Source organism: Psammomys obesus, unplaced genomic scaffold (assembly GCF_907164565.1).
Source record: "Psammomys obesus unplaced genomic scaffold, mPsaObe1.curated_primary_1811, whole genome shotgun sequence".
In the NCBI taxonomy this organism is placed as follows: Eukaryota; Metazoa; Chordata; class Mammalia; order Rodentia; family Muridae; genus Psammomys; species Psammomys obesus.
In genome coordinates, this window is record NW_026596095.1 from 10837532 (window position 1) to 10864310 (window position 26779).

The 26779-nt window shown below is 43.1% G+C and overlaps 1 protein-coding gene across 1 annotated transcript in view; it reads right to left on the reverse strand.

The window, feature by feature from the left end:
* Nucleotides 1-855: 855 nt before the first annotated feature.
* The window catches only part of Synpo2 (synaptopodin 2), a 144928-nt gene continuing 119004 nt past the window's right edge, over nucleotides 856-26779 (reverse strand). The window contains exon 5 of the mRNA XM_055628184.1: nucleotides 856-2082. Coding sequence (XP_055484159.1) covers nucleotides 1567-2082 — 516 coding nt within the window. The 3' untranslated portion in view covers nucleotides 856-1566. The remainder of the gene's footprint in view (nucleotides 2083-26779) is intronic.

Genomic DNA, 26779 nt, shown 5'->3' on the forward strand with positions numbered 1-26779 from the left:
GTGAGTACGGCAGGAAGGAGCAGGTCCTGGTCCACTCCGTGGCCATGCTTATAAGGCACGGGTTAAGGAGAGGTGAGTCAGCCTCCTAACTTCTCCTGAACAGCCTAGAATCGCCCTCGTGTACACTCCACTTGCTTGTTTTCTGTAACCAAGTAAGCAGTCAGGAACAGCAGTTGCATAACAACAGGCACATTCATCCACCACTTCCTTAAATCCACTAATATTTTTTTATCTTTACATCAACCTTATCTCCACATAGCACAAAACCCGCCACTTAGAAATTCCTTTTGGGACCTTTCATGAAGCCATTTCATGGCACTCATGACCTCATCCACTCCAAAATGTAATCTGATAGTTATGTGATGAGCAACAGTAAACAAAGCATCAAAGGTCCTTCTACCAAGAGACTCACTTGACTTTCAGAATTATTAAGGACCTAAGCAATTAGACAATCAGGCCTCCTCATCTGACAGATGAGAACAACTGGACCTAAGTCTTCCTGTCTCAGGCTGCTGGCTTTACGTAGATTGGAAATAAATCCAATGCCTACGGTTTGTGCTTTCCACATATCATAGTTTCCTCCACAGTCCAATCCCAGTGGTGTAGTCACCTCACTCTGATACATTCCTGTCGAGGAGCATTCCTATTTCATCCAGACGCGACGGTGAAATCCCAGCACTTGATAGGCTGAGACAGGGTGCTTGCATGAGTTTGAGGATAGCCTGGGCTACATAGCAAAGCACTGTCACAAACAGAAGTAGGACATTTCTCTTTCCATCTTCTCAAACATCTGAACTACACCCAAAATGTTTTAGGGAAATGTTTGAAATAACAGCAAGGAATTTCTTTTCTGTATAATTATTACCTCTTGTCAGGCTTGCCTTAGCAATTTATTTGAACAGAAAGAACGGGAATCAGTGACAGGAAAGGCTGGTTCCATGGGGAAGGGCAACGGGGTGACAGGTGGATTAGAGCAAAGTATAATGGCACATGCATGTAGACGTGGCAAAGTGAAAACCCTTCCTTCGTATGCTGACTTAAAAATCAATACAAGAGAATTTTATATTCCTCGCTACTAGAATTCCTGGTAACTTATACAGCATGTTCTAACAGGGCATGGAGAAGATAAATGTTTGGGTGCACTGCAGTTGAGTGAACTTGAATGGAACTTGCATGGAGCTCCTTACAAATGGAACTGAGACTTTGAATCTATGGAAGTGCCAGAATATCAGTGCAAGAAAAATATAATTTTTTTTTTTGAGGCAGGGTTTCATGTATCCCAGGCTGGGCCTCAACACTATGCCTGAAGAGTACCTGGTGTTCTGCCTTGTCTCACAAGTGCTGAGATTATGGGTGGGTGTGCCTCCACACCCTGTTTATGGTGGCTCCTATCTTCTAAGCAGTTCCTTAAACATCAGCAAACAAGGAAGTGCTCCACACTTGTGTGTTTACACACCTGCACACTCAGATGAATGACCTGTGAGAGCCACACAAGACTAAAAGTGGATTTGGGTCTATTTTTAAAAGTAAAGAACAACAAAATCCACACAACTGTCACCCTAGCTTTCATGGCTGGTGTCTCCACCCCCTTGGGTGTGGGTTATAGTTGGAATCACCCAGTGGAAGACAGTATTCAGACCTGGTCTCCATGGCCTCCTGCCTATAACATACATATGGCAACTGGGAACTATATAAGGAGTGGGTAGACACGTGGCTGTTGACTGGGGATGGAGCATTGTACTCTTGCCTTTCAGAATAGCTAATGTTTGTCTTCTGAGTTTGAGGGACAAAGGACAGCCTCTCTTTCCAGTCCTCTTGGGACCCTGGAAACACCTTCCTCCGAGCTGCAGAGACTACATTCGCCACAATAGATTCCTGGATGCTCCTGGGTCTGAAGGCTTCATCCACTAGACCGAAAGGGGACTTGGTTGCTGCTTCCCAAGGTGTTGGTCTCTTGTGAGCTTTCTCCAGCCCGAGGGTCGGTTGGCCGGGGTAACTGCAAGCAGGCTGGCACAGCCACGGAGATGCAGAAATGATGGGTGGGGCTGGTCTCCCAGGGAGAGAGAGGGAGTGCCTGCTTTCCTAAATAAAAAAGAGAGAGAGAGAGAGAGAGAAAACATTGATGTATCTCGTTGGCTTCGTTGATGATTATTACTACTGCAAAGCACTCACAGCACCACTTCCAAGCGATGCACAGATTTAAGTCCTGAAGCCCCAAGACCTGAAGCCTGGACAGGTTGTCTTACGAAGCTTACTGGAGCTCTGGTCTGCTGCTTGATTCCCGCAGGCCTCACCTGACCCTCTCTGTTGTTTTCCCTCTTTGCTCTCAGAGTTCAAACTGCTACCATGTTTTTCTCAGCAGTAAGCCCATGGCGGGAACCTTGACGCCTCTGGGACCTGCCCTTCTCTCTGTCTGCTACACACCCAGAGCCCACCTGCTTCATTCCAGAACTGTTTTTCCTGGCACAACGTGAACAAAACAGGGATAACTGCAGAAACGGGCCATAAATTCCTACCATTTTTACTTTTTTTGAGTAACTTTTAATTGCCTGTCTTATTTTGATTCACTGAATGCAATAAAAGCTACTTAGAGGGGGCTACTAGTGTGAAGGAGGGACAGGCCTCCCTCCTCTCTGAATCCATGTGTGTGATGAAGACCATACAACATGGTCTTTATTCTGTTTCTCTGTCTGTCTGTCTGTCTGTCCCTCTTTGTTCAGGCTGATCTCTGGGCAATCCCACTGTCTCAGCCTCCCAATAGCTAGGACTTTAAGCCCTGAACCACTAAGCTCTGTGTCTTTAGTTCTCAAGGGTGAGGAATGGCTCATGTCACTAAAGGAGTCAATCTGTTAGTCTCATTTGTACTTTGGCTCTGTTTTTATATTTATTACATTCCAGACTCTTTCGGAGTTTGTCTCCCTGCAACATTCTTCTGTGCTTGCTACATGCTGTACTTGGCTAATCCATAGCAGTATTGTTTATTAAAAGTTTTAGTTACCATTTACCCTTTTGCCTTCCTAGGAACGCTAGCCACTGAATATCCTGTTTACTTGCTCATGTGTCCTGTTTACATGAGACTTACTTAGACAAACTGTGAAAACAAACAAGAAGAAGAAGAACAAGAAGGAGAAGAGGAGGAGGAGGAAGAAGGAAGAAGCAAGGAAAAACAAGTCAACTTTGGAAGTATCAAAGCATTGGTTCTTAACCAGGCACTGCCTGTAATCCTAGCACTTAGGAGCTGGAAGCAAGGAGAATCAGAAGTTCAAGGTCAACCTCAGCTTCATGATGTGTTAGAGACAAGTCTGGACATGAGACTTGTCTCAACATACATGCACCTGTGCTTGCGCACACACACACACACACACACACACACACACACACACACACACAGGAGCTTGTTGAACAAAAGGCTTTGCTTGAAAATAGATTCGGATTTCTCAGTTTCCAAATATTTCTCTCTTAAGTGAGCAGCTGGATTTGAGCAAAATGTCTAAGGTTCAACTGTTTGTTTGTTTGTTTGTTTCAGCCTGCCCCTTCTCCCCTGTGCCACACACACAGGCACACCATGATAGATGACTGATTCTTGATCTGTGTAGGAAGAGTGAAGATGTCAATGCATTGGGCGTTGGTCACTAACACTTGCCTTCGCTGTTGAATCTTGGCAAACATTTGTTTCTCTTACTGTCCTTACCTCTTTGTGATGGAGTGGCAAGGGTGGCAGAGGCCTTTGTCTGCCTTGACCTACATCTGCATTTTAAAAACTTGACAAGCAAATCGCATACATTCTCCATTACTCATGCACGGTTGTTATAAACTCATTTAACACGTTTGTGGAATAGCTAATACTTCCAAACACTGTTCTGTGAGCTAAAGGCACAAAGTCAGTTAGATCTGTGCCTTGTTAGATGAAGTGCATGCTCCAATGCCATTTGAGTTTCTGTGACATGTCCAACAAGTACATGGTGAAAAGACTCTACCTACCTTGACAGGAAGAAGGAGATTTTTATTTTTTATTTTTTGCTATGAAAAAAGATTGCCTATACAAGAGAAACAGCTGCTCCCACAGCACGTGTCTATGCCTCCCTATGTCAGTAGCTACAGAAGGGATGGACAATTTGGGTCTCTGGATTTCATGGGACAATTCTTAAATTCCAATGATACCTATAGGGGACTCACCTGGTCAGGAGCAGCTCTTTCAGCACATGCCAATGTTTACAACAACACAGTTTTGGGGACAGTAACAGACGAATCCAGGACACTACAGAGACACAGGACAGACTTGGCAAGCGTACACACACACACACACACACACACACACACACACACACACACAATATGTGACAGCGTACACTGAAGGGATGGGATAGCACACAAAAGTGATGAGATATGCTACTTCCTGAGTATGGGGATCAGAGGGCAGTTTTCAGGAGTGGGGCCAAGGACTACAGCCATGGCAGGCTTGCGTGGCTATTGTTTTTACCCACTGGGTTATCCTGCCGGCCGGAATTAAAGTATTTTGATCAGAGAATACTTGTCATTTATTAGTAACTAATACGTCAAGTTGCCTTTCCTGGTGAGCTCATCAAATTGTTTCTCTTTGCTCCCTTATCTTTGAAGTTTTGTTTAACAAAAGAAAAGGATTTTTTTTTTTTTTCTGTTGCCAAAACCAAGCAGGTCCTGGCATCCTGTTTACTTTTAGGGACAGTTCTGTAGCTACTCAAGTTACCCAAACCAGTCTTATTTTGAATTAGACGGCTCCACCCCTGTCCAAACTCTAATTTTAACTTAAAGAGAAGGCTCCTGCCCTTTTTCCAGAGTCTGTAGGCTCACCTGCTTACGGAAGGGTAAGGTGGGGTTCTCATTCCCTCCCAGCTTGCTAACCCTGACTCCCCGGGATGAAGGGCAAGGATGAAGAAAAGCAAAGAGAAAATAATTTTTTTTCAGTAACATTATCTCTGGGCTTTTAGCTCTTCGGCAGAGGCAGTTCCAAAGGGGGAGCTTCCATAGGATAGTTGCAAAGATTGCTGTACGGCATTTTCTTGATGAATGACCGATATGGAAGGAGCCAGCCCATTGTAGGTGGTGCCATTCTTGGGCAGGGGGTACTGGGATGTATAAGAAAACAGGCTAAGTAAGCCTGAGGGAGTAAGCAGCAGTCCTCCTTAGCCTCCGGTTGGGTTCCTGGTTCCTGCTCTGACCTGCTTTATAACACTGAAAGAAGAATGCAGGAGATGAAAGGAAGATGGAGTGACCTAGGAGCTCTAAGATGAGACGAACCTTTCCTCCCCAAGTTGCTTGTCAACTCTCCCTGTTCTAGGAGCTCATTTGTAACCCATTTGTATCCACTTAGGAAGCTGTCTGCCTTAACTTGCCCCTGCTAGGATCCATTTGCCCCCTCCAGGAAAATAGCCTGGAGACTCTGCAGCTTGGTGTTCCCTTGCTCCTGACCTGTCCTGGTTTATGAGGAAACACGGATCATTTGCGAGCACGAGGCAGTGAATTTCCTGGTTCTTTGCCAAAACAGTTTGCCAACCCGTCTCTTCCTTTCCAGACTTCCTGAGTGTGTGAGGTCACAGCCCTCTCTGACCCCTCAGCTGTCCTCATGTCAGCTTGTCTCACAGGCCACTTGAACATTCTTCCCCCACATTGCGAACTAAAAGCACAGGGCTCCTGAGCCTCGGCCCTCCTCTGTCCTTGGCCATGCTCTGTCTGACCTGTTTAGTTCCACGCACCTGGCTGAGGAGTCCAGGCGCTGTGGTTTGTTATTGTTATCTTTGTAAAGCCCATTATTTTGTTCTGAACTCTCACGTTAGTGTGTGGCAGATCTTCTCTGGAGGTTTCTCAGCTAAAACACCAAATTTACTGTCCTTCTGTGCTTTCAGTCAGCCAAACACAAAGTTCTCTATCATGGTCTTTCAATGGTCTTGAGGGGAGAGACCTTATGACTTGCTCAGGATCTGCCCTGCAGAAGAGGGCTTATTTGCTTCCTGGGGCATCATGAAACTTGGCCTGGGAACTTCTTTACATTGAGCCAAGCCTCCCTTTCCATGGCTTCACCTGGTGGTTGATCCTGATACCTCAGAACCACCTTCTCACAATACTCCCCTTCTCTTTCTCCCCAATGGTTGGTTGGTTGGCTCAAAGCGGGGTCTCACTCTGAAGCCAGGCTGGCCTCTGAGTGACCCTTCTGCCTCAGCCTTCTGCGTGCTGGGCTCACAGACACGATCTGGCACAACCATCTTACTTCTACTTCTTTCTACACATTCTTTCACAGATTCTGGGTTTTAACAACCACCCCTCAACTCTCATTTGGTCACTTTCACCATTCTGTGACTGTGTTACCGTCTTTCATTTCCTATCTTTTCTTCCTTCAGTTTATCAAGTCAGGTTAATGTAGAAACAGTTTGAAACACACACATCCAGTAAAAATATCCTTCATTCTGACTGTGGGGCCATTGGCATCTGGCGGATGACAAATAATAACTTACATGGAGCAGTCAAACACAAGTTTAGAGCATTCGGCTCTAACCCATCAGAGTACAAGCCCCTTCTTTTTCACACGCCAATCTTAAACTAGCTTAATATTTTCAATACTGTGAAGACTACAAACTTCTCACTGAACTCGTGAACCCGCTGGAGTTATAGGTTCCCACCAGAGAACTGAACACTAAATATTACTTTTTCTACTGTTGCCTCTAATTCTAACTCACATGAATGTGTTGCTTATTCTTGTGTATCAGGCAATGCGTGTTCATTTCTTTTGTGGACTATTTTATATGGTCCTTACAACAGACCTGTTACACAGACACCACCATTACCTCTGGTTTCGATTTGTGTGCCTCTTGCCCTTGAACAAGGTGAGTAGCCTCCCCGAGGATAGAAAGCTAAAGACTGCTAGTATGGGGAACTGAGCACAATAATTCTCTCTGTGCCAAGAACTAAACCCAGGGCTTTGCATATCTTAAGCAGTGTTCTACCACTGAGCTAGGGATCAGAGTTTTTAGTCTGACGGGCTTGTTATGAACACTTGTAAACCCAGGATTCAGGGAACAAAGGCAGGAGGGTCACTGCAAGTTGTGGGCCAGCCTGGTCTACATAGTGGTTCCAGGCCAGTGAGGGCTGCACAAGGATGCCGATCTTAAAAGAGAACAAACTCGAATGTTCATCGTTCATAGTATAGTGTTAGATTTTACAGGAAGCAAAATATGAAATTGCTTTGGGAGACATTTGTGAAACAACAACAAAAAAATACCTATCAAACAGACAGGACATTGGGAGCTGGTGCCATAGCACAGCTGGTGGAGCAGACACAGAGCCTCAGCTTTAATCGTGATGACATAGGCTGGGAATCCCAGCATTTGGGGGGTAGAGGTTGAAAGACAGTTCAAAGTCATTGCTGGATGCAGAGCAAGTTCAAGGTCAGCCTAGGCTGCAGACATCTCTTATACAGCAACCCTCTCTCAGAACATTTGAGTCCAGAAAAACTAAATGGAATGCAATGTTAGGAATTTTGGAAAAGGTCATTTAAATTCTGACTAAACCTGTGCTAATCAATACTGACTAGCATTAGTGACCTGCGTTCAGGGACTGTGCACACATCCAGCTGCTTCTCTGTCGCTTGCTGGTGAGACACTCTTGGGCTCTGCACTCAGGAAAGAAGCACGAAGGGGCCGAGGGGCATTTTCAAATTTTTTAGCAACCATCTTTTCAGATTAACTAAATGTTCTTCACATAACTTGTTAATAAAGCAGTTTAGCTGGTTTCCTATTGGACTGTCTGGCAATGACTTTAGCAGGGAAATGCCATCTGAAGTTTACTTGGAACAACAAAAGCAATTCTAAAGCAATGCGAATTTTCCTCGCAGCCAGAGGAGTTGAATATGATACAGGTTTTCAGTTTCAAAATATTTTATCTCATAAACTCTGAGAGCTAAAACAATTTTCTTGGCCGAAATCTTGCTTACCCATGCACCATGGAGAAAGCATTTGCACTTGACAAATATTATTTCAACTCCTCTGGTACCTTTCTCTTTGAAACACGTAATCAGAAAATGCTTTTTGCAAACATACACTTTATCACAAGCAGCTCTCGAGAGGTCCAAAGCAAGAAAATAGGAGCAGATTGTATTTCCTCGGACTTTTAAACCATTGATTAGGATTTCTGAAAAGCAGAGGCCCTACGAGAGGTGAACAGTTGGAAGCAAGCATGCAAGGAGCCTAAGGAATATCCCAGTTTTCCATTTGCTGAGGCAAAGTTCTTGCAGTCAGCACCCATCACTACCTGTTTTATACACAAATGCACTGATTGGTCAGGAATTTCTACAGCGCTGACCTCATATCACTTTCAGTACCTTGTAATTTGCCCCTACTTCCTCTGCCGCCATGTTGGGCTCAGCCACTGAGAGACAGCCTTAGTCGGATCAGCACTTTATATCTCTAGTCCCATACTTGCTTCTTTGAGCCGATTTTCAGTGTCCCAGCCTTCCAGATTGTTCAAACCGAAGTTAGATTATGACACTCTCTGATTAAAACTTCCGTATGGCTTCTTACTTCACAAAAGGAAAAGCCGAAAGGTCTTTCTTTGGCTTGTGCAGAGCCCACGGAGTCTGCTGAGTCCTTCTGGCATCTCTGCAATTCCTGGGACACTAGGCATTCTCATAGCCAACACTTGAGATTTGCTGATCCTTCTGTTTGGAACACAATGCTCCAGACACCCGAGCATCTCCTCTCTGCTTCATTAGGCCTTACTCAAATGTCACACAGTCTGTTGTGAATTCCATCTCTCTCGGAGTTCCCAATCTCCCTTTACTGGGCCCCCATCTCTCTGTCTCATCTGTCTGTCTGTCTGTCTGCCTGCCTGTCTCTCCTTAGGTGTATACTTAATCTAATGTGAGAAATGTTTTACTTAACCATTTTCTTTTTCTCCTGGAGAGAGGTCCGAAGCCTGCCTAAGGACAATGGTTTGTTTCATTAAGACAGTCCTAGAGCCTGGACTTAAGCTTGCAGGCTTATGCCAACATCTAAGCATTCAGAAAGCTGGGGCTGGAGAGATGGCACAGCAGTTAAGAGCACTAGTTGCTCTTCCAGAGGACCAGGGTTCAATTTCCAGCACCCACTTGGAAGCTCACAACTGTCTATAACTCTAGTTCCAGGGGATCTGGCACCCTCACATGGACATACATGCAGAAAAATAAATAAATCTTAAATCTTAAAAAAAAAAAAAAGAACTTTAGTTCCCAAAAGGGGAGAGAATATTCTTAAAACAGTACCTGTAAAGCTGCTTAGCAAATATTTGTTAAACGAATGTTGATTTCCATATCATACTACTGTGAATAGGGTATTTTCCTATCATCATTAAAATTTTTGGTCAACTTACAAAATGTAGCCCATTTTCTATATCAGGCACATGTGGCAAAGGACTCATAGAAACAGCACATTCTTGTGGTGCTGGCGATAGAACCCTGGCCTTCCTCAACGAGGCGAGTTTTCTTTCGTTGAGCTGCACACCCACCCTCACCTCATATATTAACCAACTTATTCTGAATAAGTGGAACATGCAAATGGATGATCACCATTCAAGGTAATAGAAATTTTGGGAGTTTCAAACTACTTTTCTGTTTATTTTCTTTGGGGCAGGTCTCAAGCTGTCTCTAATTCCTCTTCTTCCTGTCTCCTGAGGGTTGGGATTACAGGAATCACTCTACGTTTTCAAACTGCTTTGATCTTACAAATGTCAAGTCATAAAAAAAAGTATGCCCAGATCATAAAGGGAGCCTGAAACACATTCCTTAAAAATAAGACCAAACAAGAAGAACAATAGTACTAGTGGTTATCTTAGTTAGGCGTCCATGGGGAGTAGGAGGAGAAGGCAAGGCTGGAAGCTGAAAGCAAGAACTGAAGCAGAGGCCATGGAAAAACACTGTCTTCTTCCCCATGGCTTGCTCAGCCTGCCTTCTTATGCAATCCAGAACCATCTGTCCAGGGATGGCCCTGACCACAGAAACCTGGGCCTTCCTACATCAATCATCCAGTCAAGAAACCACCCCACAGATTTGCCTACAGGCAACCTGATGGAGGCATTTTCTCAACTGAGTTTTTTCTTCCCAAATAATCCTAGCTTGCGTCAGGCTGACCAAAAAGTAAGCAGGACAGGGCTGGAAGAAGAGAAAGCCAAGTTGATTTGTCATTTATTATGTGTCTGGAAACAGTATCTTCTCCTCACCAGATCTGTAGGGACATCTCCAGCTTGAGCCAGAATTTGCCCAACAAGGAGAGCAGTTTAACACTGGGGAAAAAATTCTATGTTACGATATAGATTTGCTTTATCCTATCTTACTTTATTTTTGGAGGCAGGGTTTCATATATAGCCAAAGATGGCTTTGAACTTCTGATCCTCAGGCTTCTACCTCCTGAGTTTTGGAAGCATTCAATGTTTGTGCAATGCTGGAGACTAGAGCCAGGACCTTGTGCATGAGAGCCAAGCATTCTACCAGCTGAGCTCTGTGCCCATTCCTATCTACAGGTATTTTAATGTAGGGCAAATATTTTCTCAAGGTGATTTAAATGTAATCAAGCTTGATGTTGGAAGATGAGGAGACCTCTCCTGTGCTTTTGCCCTAGTGTCTTATCTCTTCAAAATACTCTCAAGTAAAAATTTTGGAAATGCAATCATTGCAGTCTTTTATCAAGGAAATAGAGAAGAGAGTCTTCACAAGTTTGCACTATTATTCTGCTTGCAAAAGACAAAAGACATAACTCTTTTCTCTCCTCAGTTGCTTTTGAACATGATGTTTTACCACAGCAATAGAAAGCAAACTAAAACAAGCACTGAAACAATAGATGTTTAGGCTTTCTCTCACATTTAAAGATGTCCCTTTGGGAGAAAGAGTAAGGGTTGTGGATGGTAGCATGTTGAGAGAATGGGAGTGTGGGCATCACACACGTGTGGACATGCTGGCTCTGGTTTCTCATTAGGATTCAACTTTTCTTGCAGTTCTAAAATAGGGATAATGTTTACTACCACTCCAAGATTCTGGGTAGAAGAGGACCGAGTTTATAAATTGAATGCCAGGTAGCACAACAAATTACGGCTATTTTTATTATTGTGTGAAGACACGGTATGGCTCTGAAGGTGTCAGAGACCTGGCAGAACCTTTTGTTCAAGAGGCAACTGCATGGGCGAGCTGCCGACCCTAGATAAAAATAGAAGCAAGCCTTGACTTTGAAGTGGGGTTAGCAATGCAGGCCTCAGATAGTGCCAAGCCGGCCCTGCCTCCCCGTGCTACCAGAATACAGGCAGCTGTGCTGGCCAGAAACACCACCCCTGACCTCATCTCCCTGATAGATCAGAGGAGGCCAGAACACAGAACAGTGGTTTGTTCCTAATGTTCTACTTTAAAAAGATAAAAACAGTGACACTCAACTTAAGGTCAGAAAGGTCCGTGCTAAGGAGAAATCTGTGCGAATTCTTTTGTGATCTCTTCAATTTAGAGACAGTGAAAATACAGCTAAGATATTCAGTCTGACTGCATTCATCTGAAGGTACAGCGCTCTGTCTGGTTCCTTCTACCATCCTTCCCAAAGGCCCTACATCCCCACCCTGCAAATAAGGAACACAACTACAGAAAGTATTTTCCCCTGGGCCACACAGCTCCTATTACATGCATTTGTATAAAGAAACTGGAGAACTGAAGACGTAGGCAATAAAGTTTAGTTCGAATAATGTATTTTAAGGTGTGAAGGCAGTTACTACAGCAATTTTCTTTTTTACCAACTCCAGAAAAGAAGCCAGTGTATAAATTATAGCTCATTAAAATACTTGTATTTTTATAAGCTACATTCTATTGAAATACTTGAAAATGCCGTCTTAAATTTTTGTAATGCGTCTGAATTGGATAAAGCGACCGAGCGGAAGAAGCGGAGGACGCTTGCGGCGTGCATGGCTCCTCATACGCGCCGGGGCTGCAAAACCTGAAGAGGCCCCAGTGTGTGTCGGGGTTTGTGAGAACTGCCAGAGGAGGCTCGCAACCTCCTTTACCTCACATGCCACACTACCCCAGAACCAGAAGGCCGCAAAGCCCAGCGCCTCCCACTCACCCTCCTGCACCGGGCACCACCCGAGCCTGGAAGCGCCGCAGGGATCCGGGAACTCTGTCTTTCAACTCTGTGTAGCTGTGCCAGTAGTTTACTCCATGAGTATTCGTTTACTCTTTACTTTCTGCTACGGAATTTCCACTCTTGCATGCGTGTCTCATGATGGCTTTGCTTCTGTTTTTGTAGGGCTCATTTCGGTCTTAGGACTGCTGGTTGCTTATGTTCCCACAGTTTCCTGGAAGGCGTTCTTTAGTCTCTGGCCACATCTCAGACACTGTCCTTTGCTTCCCTCCTTCCTCATCTCTTTCTCTAAATCCTTCTCTAAATCCTCTTTCCATCCAACTTTCCCCTTCCATTCTGTTTTCTTCTCAGTGTCAGCTTCTTCCCTATTTTGCTTCCCTCCTAACCCCAATCTTATTTTCTAGTGGGTGCGTTTCAGGTTACATGATTTCTTATATGTTTTTTTCTTGAAAACAATTATTTTTCTACAATACAATCTGATCATAGCTTCCCCTCCCCAGCTCCTTCCAGATTCTCCCCACCTTTCCACCCATCCAACTCCAAGCTTGTTTTCTCGCTCTCTTTAGAAAACAAACATGTTAACTAAAATCCAAGTACACTTCATACTATCTTTGGCTGTTTATTCTCCAAAAATTACTGAGGTCAAAAGAGCCACTGTTGTTAATTGGCTGGTAAAATATTTGAATAGTGGTAGTATTCAGCAGCTGTGGTTGCCGAATACTATTTGCTGTTGCTGTTAATATTCTACTCAGGGAATGATACGGAGTTTACACCAGGAAACTAGGCTCTTGGACTGATGAATTATTTTGTGAACTACAATATATTCAGCTCTAACACATTCAAGCCTATGTGAAAATTGCAAATACTTCAACTGAAAGAAAATAGCTGGTAAAACTAAACCAAGTTAAACATATATATATATATATATATATTACCAGATGTATAATTCTACCACAGTAACATTTAAAAAAAAAAAAAGCAAGACATAATAATTCTTCCAAAAAGCATTAGCCTACAGTACTGGAACCTAGTAAAAATGAGTTAGATGAAACCCCACACAGAACTCAAAATAATGACTGTAATGATCAAAGTCACAGAGAGCTGAATGAAACAAGGAAAGTGATGGATGCGTAATATAAGTAGGGAATCCTGATAGAAATCCAGAGTACTAGAAATTAAGTGGGGAAGAGGAAATAGAGTGGATCATGGAGCAGACAGAGTAAGGGAGCTTGATACCGTGAGCAGGAAGTGAAACAATTCAACAGGATGAGGTGTGGTAGTTTGAATGAGACTGGCCTCCGCAGGCTTATATCTTTAAATGTTTGGTTCCTAGTTGGTGGACTGTTTTGGAGGAGGTGTGTCATTGGGCATGGAATTTTAGGTTTCAGAAGCCCGTGCCATACCCAGTCAGTTCTCTTGGGGTCTGCGCCCTGTTTGTAGATCAGAGGTTAAGCCCCGCTCAAGCACCATGCCTTCCTGCTGCCATGCTTTCCTCCTTGAAGCTCAGAAACTCACCCTTGGAAACTATGATCCAGCCCCCAGGTAAGCTGCTTTGGTCATAGTGCTCCTTCACCGCAATAGAAAGATAATTAAGACAATAGAAAATAAAAGAGATGCCAGTGGGAATGCCAAGACATTGTGACACTCTGAAGAGACTGAATATTCATGTTACATAACAGGAGGAGAAGAATCTCATTCTAAAGGCATAAAAATTTTTTTCAAAAGAATCACAACAGAAAATCTCCCTGAGTTAGGAAAAGATATCCAAAGGAGGCATTTAAGATACAAAATAGACAAGACTAGAAAAGATCCTCACCTGTCATGTTAAAATTAAAGCATTAAATATACAGAACAAAGAAACTATACTGCAAACAACAAGAAAGAAACATTAAGCCACAAAGCCACGTGCAAAGGCAGGCCTCTAAGTAACAGCAGATTATTCCAATGAAACTTTAAAAGCTAGAAGAGTTTGGAATGATGCATTGCAAGTCTTGAAAGACAACGTCTGCCAAACTAGACCAACCAGCAAATCTACTTGTCATAACTGAAGGAAAATAAAACCTCCCCATGATGAAAAATAGACTAAAAGAATTTATCACTAAGTCAGTTCTACATAAAATGTTTGAAAAAAATCCTTCCTATTAAAGAGGAAAAAAAAAAAAACAGTGTACAAAGCCAAAGGATAAAAATAACAACAACAAAAACATACAGCATCAACAAAATGACAGGATCAGTATAAATAATAATCTTTAAATAACAATCCAGAATATTGATGGCCTCAATTCCCCAGTCAAAAGGCACACACTAGTAGATGGGATCAAAAAGCAGGAGCAACCTATTTGTCGCCTTCAGGTAATGATCTCACTACAAAACACAGACGCTACACTAGCTAGAGTGAAAGAATGGAATGTAATCCACGCAGATGGACCTAGGAATCAAGCAGGTGCTACTGTTCTATTTGACAAAATAGACTTCAAGCCCCAGATCCTGAGAACAGATAAAGATGGTTACTTCATGCTGACTAAGGGAACAATTGGTCAAAAAGACGTTACAATTCTAGATGTAACACCCCGAACACAGGTGTACCACATTTCATAGGACAAACACTGTTAAACATGAAGTCACAGATTAGCTTGAGTTCAATAGGAGTGGGTGACATAAATCACCCATTCTCTCCGGTTGACAGGCCTTCCAAATAAAAGCCAAGCAGGGAAATATGAGTTAAGTGACATTATATACCAAATGGACTTAAAGACACCTACAGAGCACCCATACAAACAATAAAGAATATACCTCTTTCTTGAGAGTCCAAGGAAATTTCTCTAAAGCATATCATATACTAGGACCCAGAACAATTTCTTAACCAATATGGGAAAGCTGAATTCACTTCTTATATTCTGTCTGACCACAGTGGACTAAGGCTACAAATCAACAGCAAGGGAAACCTAGGGCATGTACAAATTCATAGAGGTTAAGCAATGAAATATTGAGCAATGAACGAGTCCTTAAAAAAATCAAGATGGAAAAAAAATCTTAGAATCTAATGAAAATTAAGACACACCATACCAAAATCTATGACTTACAGTAAAAGCTGTCTTATGAGGGAAATTCTAAGCTCTAAGTGTCTAAAAGAATCAGGGTGATCGTAAATAAATAACTTAATGGTGCACTCAGAAAAAGATCAAGTCAAACTTTAAGTCTGTAGCAGAAGGAAATCATTAAGAAAAGACCAGAAATTAGTGGAATGGAAATAACAACAAAGCAGTACAGAGAATTAACGAAATGTAGTTATTTACCTTTGAGAAGATAAATAAGATTGACAGATCCTTACCCAGAGTAACTAACAGAAATAGGGAGAGGACCCAAATCCATAAAGTGAGAAATGGGAGAGGATCCATTACAACAGACACCAATAAAAGTAAAAAAATATTTAAGTCTTACCTAAAATACATACATTTCCACTAAATTGGAAAAAATCTAAAAGAAATAGATAAATTTTGAGAAGATGTAAATGACCTACCAAAATTAAAACAAGAAGAGATCAACAATTTAAACAGATGTTTAATAAGCTGTGAGATTGAAGCAGTAATTAAAAAAAATTCTCCCAACTAAAGTAAATCCAGGGCCAGAGAGATTCAATGGTGAATTTTATCATACCTTCACAGAAGAACTAACCAATCCTTTTCAAATTAACCCATTAAAAAGAAAACAAAGAAAAACAAAAAGCAAAAAAGAAGGAATATTACTAAAGTATTTTTATGAAATAATATTATCCTGATATTAAAAATAGGTAAAGGTGTAACAAAAATAGAAAATTAAGACCAATAACGCCAATGACCAAATGAACATAGATGCAATATTTTTCCAAAGATATACTTGTAAGCTTAATTTAATAACACATCAAAAAGATCAATTACTATGGTCAAGTTGGCTTTACTCCAGAGATGTAGTTATGAAGTAATATATAAAAATAAATAAATGCTATAACTTACATAAACAGACTCAAGTACAGAACTTAGATGATCATCTTCACAGACACAGAAAAGGCTTTTGACTAAATACAACACCACTTTATTTTTAAAAAGCTATTTAAAAGCTTTAAAACTGCATAGAAGAACCAAATATTCTGAGTAGCCAAAGCAATCCTGAGCCCAAAAGAATAATGCTAGAGGTATTGCCATAGTTTCAAGTTATACTACAGAGCCATGTAATAAAACATACACACACACACACACACACACACACACACACACACACACACACACAAACCCGAACAGCTTGGCAGTGGCCTAAAACAGATACATAGCTCTACAGAGTAGAGGACCCAGATACAAGGTCATACATGACCTTTGACAAAGCTACCAAAACCACCCATCTCATCTCATCTAAGAAAAGACAAACGACGCTTGGGAAACTGGACGTGTACACATAGAAGAATGAAACTATCCTCATCTCTCCCCTGCAGAAACCCCAACTCTGACAGGATGAAAGATTTGTACAAAGGGCTGAAAGCTGAAACCTATAGAAAGGACAGAGCACACTTCCAGATGGAGGTAAAGGTAAGAGCTTTCTGAAAAAGCCTCCAAACATTCAAGAATGAAGTCTAATGATTGACAAGTAGGACCCCGTGAAAACTTCTGTACCACAAAGAGAACGGTCAATTAACCGGAGAGGCAGCCTACAGAGTGGGAGAAAAAAATTGCTAACTAATACATCTAATCAAGGATTAGTATCTAAAATAGCCAAAGAACTCAAATACCTAAACATCAAGAAAACAACTCAATAAAAAAAAAAAAATTAAGAAGGCTGTGGAACTAAACAGTTTTGAAAAGAAATACAAATGATCTACCAACATACACATTCTAAAATGCCTTCAACATCATTAGCTATCAGGGATATGCAAATTAAAACCATTTAGCGGGTCCAGCTGTGCTGCTGGCTAGTGTTTTGTCGACTTAACACAAGCTGGAGGTGGGAACCTCAACTGAGAAAATGTCTCCATGTGATCAGCCTGTGGGGTCTTTTTCTTGATTAATACTTGATGTGAGAGAGCTCACCCCATTGTGGGTCTTACCCTGTGCTGAACTTGCTCGCTACAGTACTGATATGTAGGTCAGAGCATCCCCAGTGCTTCAAGGCTGGCATAGCTGTTATGGGGCTAACCAGCTTTCTGATTGGATCTGGGTACTTCTTCCCGGGAGGGATTCATGCCCGATGTTATAAATTTGGTCACTCATTCAAGGTTAGGGAGTCTAAGGAGGAAGCTTAGACTCTGTTTTGCTAAGTGCTCATGTCTTCCAAATATTTAAGTTTATACATATAAACTTATGCTGTGTCTTAGTCTAAGAAACTTCTTTTTGTAGCAGGCAGTGGCTAATGCAAAGGTTTATAACTTGTCAAAGTGCTAAGACTCTTGGGTGTTCATCCTTAAAGGAAACATCTCTCCTCAACCAAGGCTCAGGGAACATCATTAAAATGGGGTCAGAAAGAACCGAAGAGCCACAGGGTATGAGGAGACCTGTGAAATTCTGTCTTCCGGACATGACATGGCCATTGCGCTTAAAGATTGTGATTAATTCACTTTACAAGTCCCTCTGGTTCAAGTGCTAAGTTTTATCTAATGATATCTTTCTGTGGTTGTCTGAATAAGAATGGCTCCCATAGACTCACATTTCAATGCTTGTTCCACAGCTGATGGAACCATCTGGGAAGGGTTCTGAGGTGTGGCCTTGTTGGAGAAAGGTGTATCACTGGGGGGTAGCCTTTGAGATTGTAGAAGTTTTGGGTTCTCAGTTGGCTCTTTCACTCTCTGCTTGTGTCTGTGGATCAGATGTAACCTCTCAGTTACTGCTTCAGCGCCATGACTGCCTGGCACCGTGCTCCCTGCCATGATGGTCTTGGACTCTAATCCTCCGGAACCATGAGCCTCCAGAGTAAATGCTTGCTTTTATAAGTTACTTTAGTGGTGGTGTTTCATTATGCCATAGAAAAGTAACTAAGACACTTTCTCATTTAAGGGAATTTGCAGCCTGATGGTGGTGGCACACGCAACACTTGGGAGGCAGAAGCAGGTGGATCTCTGAGTTTGAGGCCAGCCTAGTCTACAGATTGAGTCCCAGAACAGCCAGGGCTACACAAAGAAACCCTGTATAAAAAATAAATTAATAAAGAAAGAAATAAGAAGAAAATACAATTAACAAAATTATTTCATTTTAAAGAAAAAGGAATTCCATAAAGCAGTTGGGGATTTTCAAATGAATGACCAATTTTCTGAAATGGATAAAGAATAGGTACTTTTAGCCTAAGACAGCCACTTCTAAAGATAATTACACTATCTAAGCCCTGATAAACACAGAGGGGGGAAGCAGAAAGGAGAAAACAGAAAACCTCCATAATGTGCACTTCTGAAATACTTATGCACCTACCCATTAAAAAAATAAATAAACTGGAGAAGAAGTGGAAAAGAAGGCAGAAACAAATACTCAAAATGTTCCTCTCAAATCTGGTTTTATTTGTGGCTTGGGAGTCATTTTATCCGGCCATGGAGGTTCACTACTTTTAATCCCATTACTCAGGGAGGCTGAGACTAGAGAAGAAAGGAATTGTATACCTGAGAGATGGAGTCTGCCATACTTTTTTGTTTTGTTTGTTTTGTTCTGTATAACCCTGGCTGTCCTGGACTCACTCACTTTGTAAACCAGGCTGGCCTCAAACTCACAGCGATCTGCCTGCCTCTGCCTCCCTTAACGCTGTGATTACAGGCATTTGCCACCGCTCCCAGCTTGCCATACTTTATTTATTTATTTATTTTATCTCTGTGTCTGTCTGTCTGTTGAACTCTCTCAAACAACCTGAAAAAAAAAAAAAAAAGAAGGAAAGAAAGTATAGCTAATTAGCATTCAAAATGCTTCAGAATTCTTCAGCTTAGACTGATAGTAATGTTTTGGTCACTGCCAGAGAAATTTCAGTTAGTCGTTAGTAAGAACACTTTGGAGTTAGCAGGTCTAGGTCCCCGAACCTAAGGCAGTTTTCTTGGACAATCCTATCTCCAGGAGATTTGAGTCGGGGGGGAGAATGCTACAGAACTAGGGACTGTCCTCCTAAGTGATAAAACTACGATTCTATTTCTGATGAGCAGCAAAGGACCTCTTTCAGTAAAACAAATCAGCTGCTGAGCCACAGTCTTTGGAATGGCGGCCTGGGACGCTCTACGAGCGGGGAAGAGTCTGCTGCCACCTGGCGGACGTTAGACGCTACGCTTGCTTCAGGCCTTCTCCGCAGCCTCAGAGCCCGAAGGATCTGGCTGTCCCGGGCGCGCAGAGCCCACAAATCATTAAGAGTCTTAAAGAATAAAGCAGTTAGTATCAAAATCACCCGTCGGCGTGTTAGATGGCAATTTCCCGGCTCCCATCCAGACCTACTAAGTAAGCGCCTAAGCTGTGGTCGTGCCAATCTTTATTCCCCTGCGAATGGAAGTTGGAAAACCATGCCATAAAACGCCAGAAAGAGAGCCAGGCATGGTGGGGCATCCTGTAATCTCACACTTAGAAGGCAGAGCCAGCAGGGTTCCATGGAGTTCCCAGCACGCTGGGCCGCGGAGTCAATCCCTGTCTCCAAAAAACGCAAAACAATCCCTATCAAAATATCCCGGATAAATAAAAAACACTGAAAAGGCAAAAATAGTTTACTCAAACACATGTGCTATGTACAAAGGAATTAGTTTTGCTGAGCTGATAAAGTGCCAAATTAAAATTAAAATCAAACCTTTGGAGTGATGTTTTCTCTTTGTTTTAGGGTCACGAATGAAATTGTGCTACTTCAGCAGTTTAGTTCCTGGTTCGTTTGGTTTGAGATTGGGTCTCCTGAAGTTCAGGCTAGTTTACAGCCAAAGCTGAGGGTGATCTTGAACTCTTAATCTAACTGCCTCTACCTACCACATACTGGGATTACCAGTTTGCACCAGAATGGTGGCTTCAGCAGGCGTTGCCTACCTCAGATTCCGGCATCTAAGGAGTTCATATTACAGTCAGCTGTATCTGACAAGCATTATCAAGCAGGCCAGGGGGCCAGGCCACCGTCCACTGGTGTTAAGAGTGATTTAAGAAAAGAAAGGAAAGGAAAGGAAAATAAAAGAAACAAACAAACAAACAAACAAAAAACAGAAACCTGATTGTGAAGGGACAGATTCTCGCCTTAAGCTTCCCCCTGGTGTATAAACCTGTCAGGTTTATTCTGTATTGATTCTTAAGCTGAAATGGGTGGTTGTTGAGGGCATCAATACGTTTGAAATACACTACAAGAAAAATGACTATGTGTAAGCCAGTTCAAGACCCAGCTGTGGCTTTTGGATTTTTGTTGTTGCTGTTTGGGGCCCAGTTGTGTTTTGTTTTTAGTCTGTCACAGAAGGGAAACCAAGCTATGCCAATTTAATTAGATTTGAAACAAAAAGTATTCTGGATCCGAATAAACATTCCAAATGGAAGCTTGTTGTGATTTGTGATCGGACTTCTGCTTCTGACTCAGAAACCCTCTAGAAGTACCAGGAAATCCACAAAAATTCCCTGGGCTTGAAAGGCAGCTGGGATGTTCAGTCCCTCCCTGCATCTCCTAGGGAGATTGGCTTTCATGCCTTCTGGGTGGAGAAGAGAGGGTGAGGGTAGGGCGGGCTGGGGCCGGGTGGGGCGCTTGCTCTGTGGAGACCGTTTTACTGTGTTTATGGAAAGTAACCATTCCTTTGAGGCAAGGAGATCAAGTACAGCAAAATAGGATGGGTTGTTGGCCCTTTGTCCTCCCAGGGAGCTGCAGCAGGCCTCCAGACAGTGAGCTGCAGTGGATGAATGAGTCAGAGGGTGTTGTCAGAACACTGAAGGCATGGGACAGCTTTAGGGAAGGAGTGCTCCATTTTCTATATGATGGGCCTCGTTAAGCTTCGGTGACCCCCACTGGACCCCCTATTCTACTTTGAGAATATATTGGACTTACAAATACCTCTCCCCAAAGAGTGCTCTCCATATTGCTAACTACATTACATTTGCACTGTTGATAGCAGTCTTTTGAATTGAATGTTATACCAAAATGTCACAGCAGGTCACTGAAACTCTGCCAGCACACCTGATGACTGCAGAGCAGAAAAATGAAAAGCAGGCGAGCGGAGAGTAAGCCTACAGGTTTGGAGCGATGGAGGTGGGGGAGGGGCGCAGACACCTGTAGGTGAAACACTGGGTGAGGTGTGAGCTCCAGGATATCCCGGGCTACATAGCGAGAACATACCTAACACAAGCAACGACAGAAATCAACGAAGACACCTCAACTATTTGGGGAATTAGACTCCTGATGACAATATGGGATTTATACAGATACTAGACAGGGTCTCTCAGCCTAGGTTAGATTCAAGCGCTTTGTGTGGACTCAAACTTTGGCTCCTGCTCTTCCAGCCTTAACCTTCAAGTGCAGGCATTGCAACGTGCACTAACACACCTGGTTTCATAACTGTGGGGACTGACCCTTAGGCCTTATGCATGCAGCCAAGCATTCAACTAACTGAAGGACAGACATTCCATCCTGCTTCTCCTGGTTCTCATTTAGTGGCTTGTAGTTTCCTTTAAAAAAAAAAAAAAATGGGATCCACACAAATCTTGTTCGGTAACATTTCCCTGCGGAATCCTCGAAACAGCAGCTGTTGTCTGTAGTGTGTGTGTCGTTAATAGAATAACAAGCGCCAACATTCACTAAGCGGTTTCCACAAGCCAGCGGTTTCCACAAGCCAGCGATTTCCACAAGCCAGCGATTTCCACAAGCCAGCGATTTCCACAAGCCAGCGGTTGCTCTATACACACGCTGCACAGGCATTTGTATAATCTTCATTTTACAGCTGGGATACACCATAGGGAGAGGCAGAATCATGTGCTGAAAGCCTTGAAACTTACAAGACACAGGGCTAGATTAAGATGAAGGCAGTTCGGCTCTAAGGCCGTACTCCCACCCACCCACTCCCCTTAGGAATGACTTCTTTTTATGTACATGTGTGCAGTGCCACCAGAGGCCAGGAGAGGGCAGTGAATCCCCCGGAACTGGATTTACAGCTAGCCTTACAAAGTGGGTGCTGGAAATGAAACCCTGGTCTCCCGGGAAAGCGACGAGTGCTCTCAACCTCTAAGCTCTCTCTCAATCCCTGAAGGACACGCTCTTCACCAGTATGAAATGGGCATCTGGTTGGGGAATGGTGGCCTACACTTATCATCTTAGCACTCAGGAGGATGAGGTGAGGCGAGAGGCTCACAGCGAGTTTGCAGGGCAGCCTGGGCTTTGCAGTGAGTCCAAGTCGGTCAGGAATACACAGCGAGACTTTATCTTAAAAAATAATAAAAGGGAAAACTGCCTCTGTGTGCTCAGAGTGTATATGCGTTATCTCGTATACTCCCACATGGAATTTACATAAGAAGTGATTACCTTTGATCATTGAGCTACACCCCACCCCCAAATCACAGGGTTTATTTTGTTGTTGTTGTTGTTTTTTAAGATTCTTTCTGGTACATTTTCCTGAAATGTAAGGTGAAGACTATGGTTGCTGGGAAGTATTTGACAGGGATTGTGCTAGCTAATTAACTGGGGGAAAAAAAATCCCCTTAATATCGAGCTGTTGGCAAAGCTGTAGAGCATTTTCTTAATTAGTGATTGATGTGGAAGGGCCCAGCCCATTGTGGGTGGTGACGCCGCTAGGCTGGTGTTAAGAAAGCAGGCTGAGCAAGCTGTGGGCAACAAGCCAGTAAACAGCACTCCTCCACGGCCTCTGCATCGGCTCCTGCCCCCAGATTCCTGCCCTGCTCGAGCTCCTGACTTCTTCAGTGATGAACTACAATGTGGAAGTGTAGGCCAAACAAACCCTTTCCTCCCCACCTTGATTTTGGTCAGGATGTTTCATCACAGATACAGTAACCCTGACTAGGGTGGGGATATGTGTGTGGTGAGGGATCTTCCAATGGGGTCTGCATAGCAGGAAGGACTTGATTCCTCCACGGAGAGCCAGGGTGGCTGCTGGCTCAACCGAAGTGTCGCTCTCACAGATCCCAGTGACAATAACTTGTGTTCTTTGGAGCACTGAAAACTGGCGAGTCCCTCATTCTTCTTCTTCTTACTGTTGAAATGCCCAAACTTATGGGTTTTGAAGTAACCCAAGTTTGGTGACTACTTAACGGGAAATGTTTTTTAATTACCTACAGCCAGGGTTAGGGATGTTTCCTTTTGTGCAGTGTGCAGTTTTCTGCTTGTGCTTCTCCTCCCCGGCATCACCATCCTCCTCTCTCAGGCTTTGCTATGCTTCCATTTTACTTTTTCATTCCAGGGATTAAACCTAGGGCATCACACATGCTTGGCAGATGATCTACCACTGACTGAGCTGCATCTCCAGCCCCCATTCTATCTTATAAATCACATCCCTTGCCTAGACAGTGGGTGTAACCTAGTCACACAACCTGACTGCCAGGGACAGCTTTTTTTGTTTTTCTTCAACTTATTTTCATTTTGACAAGCTGTCACAGTATATGAATTTATGGGCTATCTTATGATGCAAGTAGGGGGCCTTTGTAAGGCCACTCACTGTATCCAAAGCCATTTTACAGCACAGAGAACTATATGGTGAATTTGCTTGCACAATAGCAGGTCTATGGGGTGAAAGTACAGGGTAAAAACCATGTGGTCTTGTATGGAGAGTACAGGCTTGGCTGGTAGGCATCTATTTGAGCCTCGTTCACTATCCAAAGCTCAGAACTTGCACAAAAGCTACATGAATTCTTCTGAACCAAGAAAGAAATGAAAAATATCTTAGTGTGATTGGTAGAGCTCAATGATAGGCATTTGCAAACAGAGGGAAAGATTTTCATCTTTATTTCCCTTGTTCAACTTTCTATTGGACTGTTAGACATCTTGTCAACCATTCTGAGTTTCAGGTACTTCATAAAGCAGAAAATTGCCTTCCTTTTTAAGGTCATTCCAAGGAGTGAATGTAGTGTGGCTGGTTGGGAAAGCAGGCTGCTCATTGAAAGAAGAGGCCCTTAGTCCTGATTTGACTTGATGTGCCAGGGTGGGGTTGTGTTTGGGATGTAAAATGAACAAATAGCCTCGGTGGAGCATGCCTGTAATTCCAGCAGTCAGAGAGGCAGAGGCAGGCAGATCTCTGTGAGTTCGAGGCCAGCCTGGTCTATAAAGCAAGGCTACATAGAAAAACCTTATCTCAAAACAAAACAAACAAACAAAAACAAAACCCTCAAAAAACCTGTGTAATGAACAAATAAATAATTAATGAAAAAAAAAAAAGGCAAACTGCACACTGAGTTATCCATGGCATGCTAGCTTAGTGTGTAACCTAGGGCAAGGCCTCTTCTAGCTTTTGTGCCTTGGAATCTCATCTACAGTCCATAAAACGGGCATAAAAGGTGCTACCTCCCTTACCTAGATTCCTGGTCCAAAGGATATTGAATGAAAGACACTCAGTGGACTCAGGGCTAAAGGTTTGGAAAGGTAAGTATTTATCATTACAGTTTATATAAAATATATCACAGACTTCCTGACATACAGATGATTAATGTTAATTGTCCCTTTACTTTCTGCCTTCACTCTAGTCCTCAGAAGCTGTGACACCCTCTGAATGGTTTCCATCTCTGTGAATGGCTGCCTCAGCTTCCATCCCTGTGAATGGCTGCCCCAGCTTCCATCCCTAACTGCCATCCTGATAAAGACTATAAGTCTTCCTTCATTTGGTGTTTGAAAACACCATTCCCCCATAACGTGTAACAAGACACAGCACTCTTTGATGTCAACTTCCAAGAAGAGCATTTTTCTGTTTATGCCTACAAGGCGCAATTTCTTTTTTTTTCATGCAGGGCCAACTACAGTCCTTTGACTTTAAACTGTTTCTCATGAACATACCAGGAACGTTTCTTATGGAGCAGAGGAGGTGGAAACTGTGGGGTCAGATCTTTGCAGTGTGCTTTGAACATTGAGTGTTCCCTTTGAAAAAGGGAGGAAAGAGAGAGTGTATAGGCTTAGGGACTCTGAATTAACAGCTTGGCAGTGATAAGGCACTCTGAGTGTATACAAACAGGGCAAGAATGAGATAAACAAAGACCATGACCAGGATCTTTACAAGTTAAAAATAAAAAGTAAAAAATAAAAGCAAAAACTAATGCATGCCCATAATGAAAAAAAAAAAAACAAAAAAACGCTTGTTGGAGCTAGTGCAAGCCTAGCCTCTGCTTACCCTTGAATTGTACCGTTAACTGACAACCATCTGACGAACTCAGTAATCAGAGAAATGTCTAACAGGACTTGACTTTTCTCCTCACTGCAGTCTGGGGGATTGAACCCGGGAACCTGCATCTGTGTGCACAAGACACCGCTGAACCCTGATTGGACAATGTTAAAATTAACATCCTCTTCACTCACTGGCCTCTGAGAGGTTCTCTGCTATCCGAGTGCCAAGTGGTAGCTTAGTGTACATGCATCAGACAGACACACACTTAAAAAATCCCGGAAACCGACTTCACGTGTCAAGGAACCAGTTGTGTCTTGGTGCTCCTGTGGGGGATGGAAGCTCACAGGGTGATGTGTGGCGTCTGGTCCGTCAGCACTTTGCCTGGTGTTTGGGTCCTATGGGAATGCGCTGGTCTGCTTTGCGGCCGGAGGCCAACTCTGGCAGGAAGTCAAGAGAAGAATTTCACCCCAGCATTTTCCCAGAACACTTGTTGACTCCGCCAACAGCTTTGAAGTGTTAACAAAAATCTTGGTGTCCCACCAGAGTCCAGATGGGACCTAAGACCACCGAGGGCCACTGTTTCTGGGAACACTGGTTGTAGAAATTTACACACACACACACACACACACACACACACATATACTTTTAAAAGTAAACTCAACAACTCTGACTTCAGGAGAGTTGAGCGTGTTCTCCACACTTCCTTCTGAAAGCATGTCAAGGATTAAGCCTTTCAGCAAACAGTCATTTCTTGATGACTGTGATTTCAACTACCCTTCCTGCCTGGCTGGTGGGGACTGGAGAGAGAGTCCTGCTGACACCAGGAACTCACCCTTAGGATGTGGGTGCTTGCGGGCTCTGTACTAAAGGACTGTCAGGACACCCCGCAAGCAGACCATGAGTCTGCTGCTCTCCGTGGGCTTTATTTGTAGGGCCTCAGCGAGGTTTGTGCTTTCAGAGGTAACAAGGACCATTAGCATTCTTTAACCCGGCGACTGTAAACAGGAACGAAGCCTCGCACGCTAGTCCATCCCTTTAGAAGAGGATTGTTTGGATTGTTTGTTTTCGACATTGCAGAGGCGACCACTGATGCTAGAAAACAGGCTGTTGATGACTCTACACTGTTCTACACTGAGAGAGGTCGGCTTTAACCAAAACGGCTGTTCTCAACCTGGGGGTCAAATGACCCTTCCTCGGGGGCTGTACGTGAGATAGCCTGCAGATCAGATCTGCATTACAGTCCCTAACAGTAGCAAAATTACAATTATAAGGTAGCAATGAAATAATTTTATGGTTGGGGTGGTCACCGCAGCATGAAGAACTGTATTAAAGGGTCACGGCATTGGGAAGACTGAGAACCACTGATCTAGAATGAAAGACATCAGCTTATGTTAAATAACTGTTTGTAACTTAGACA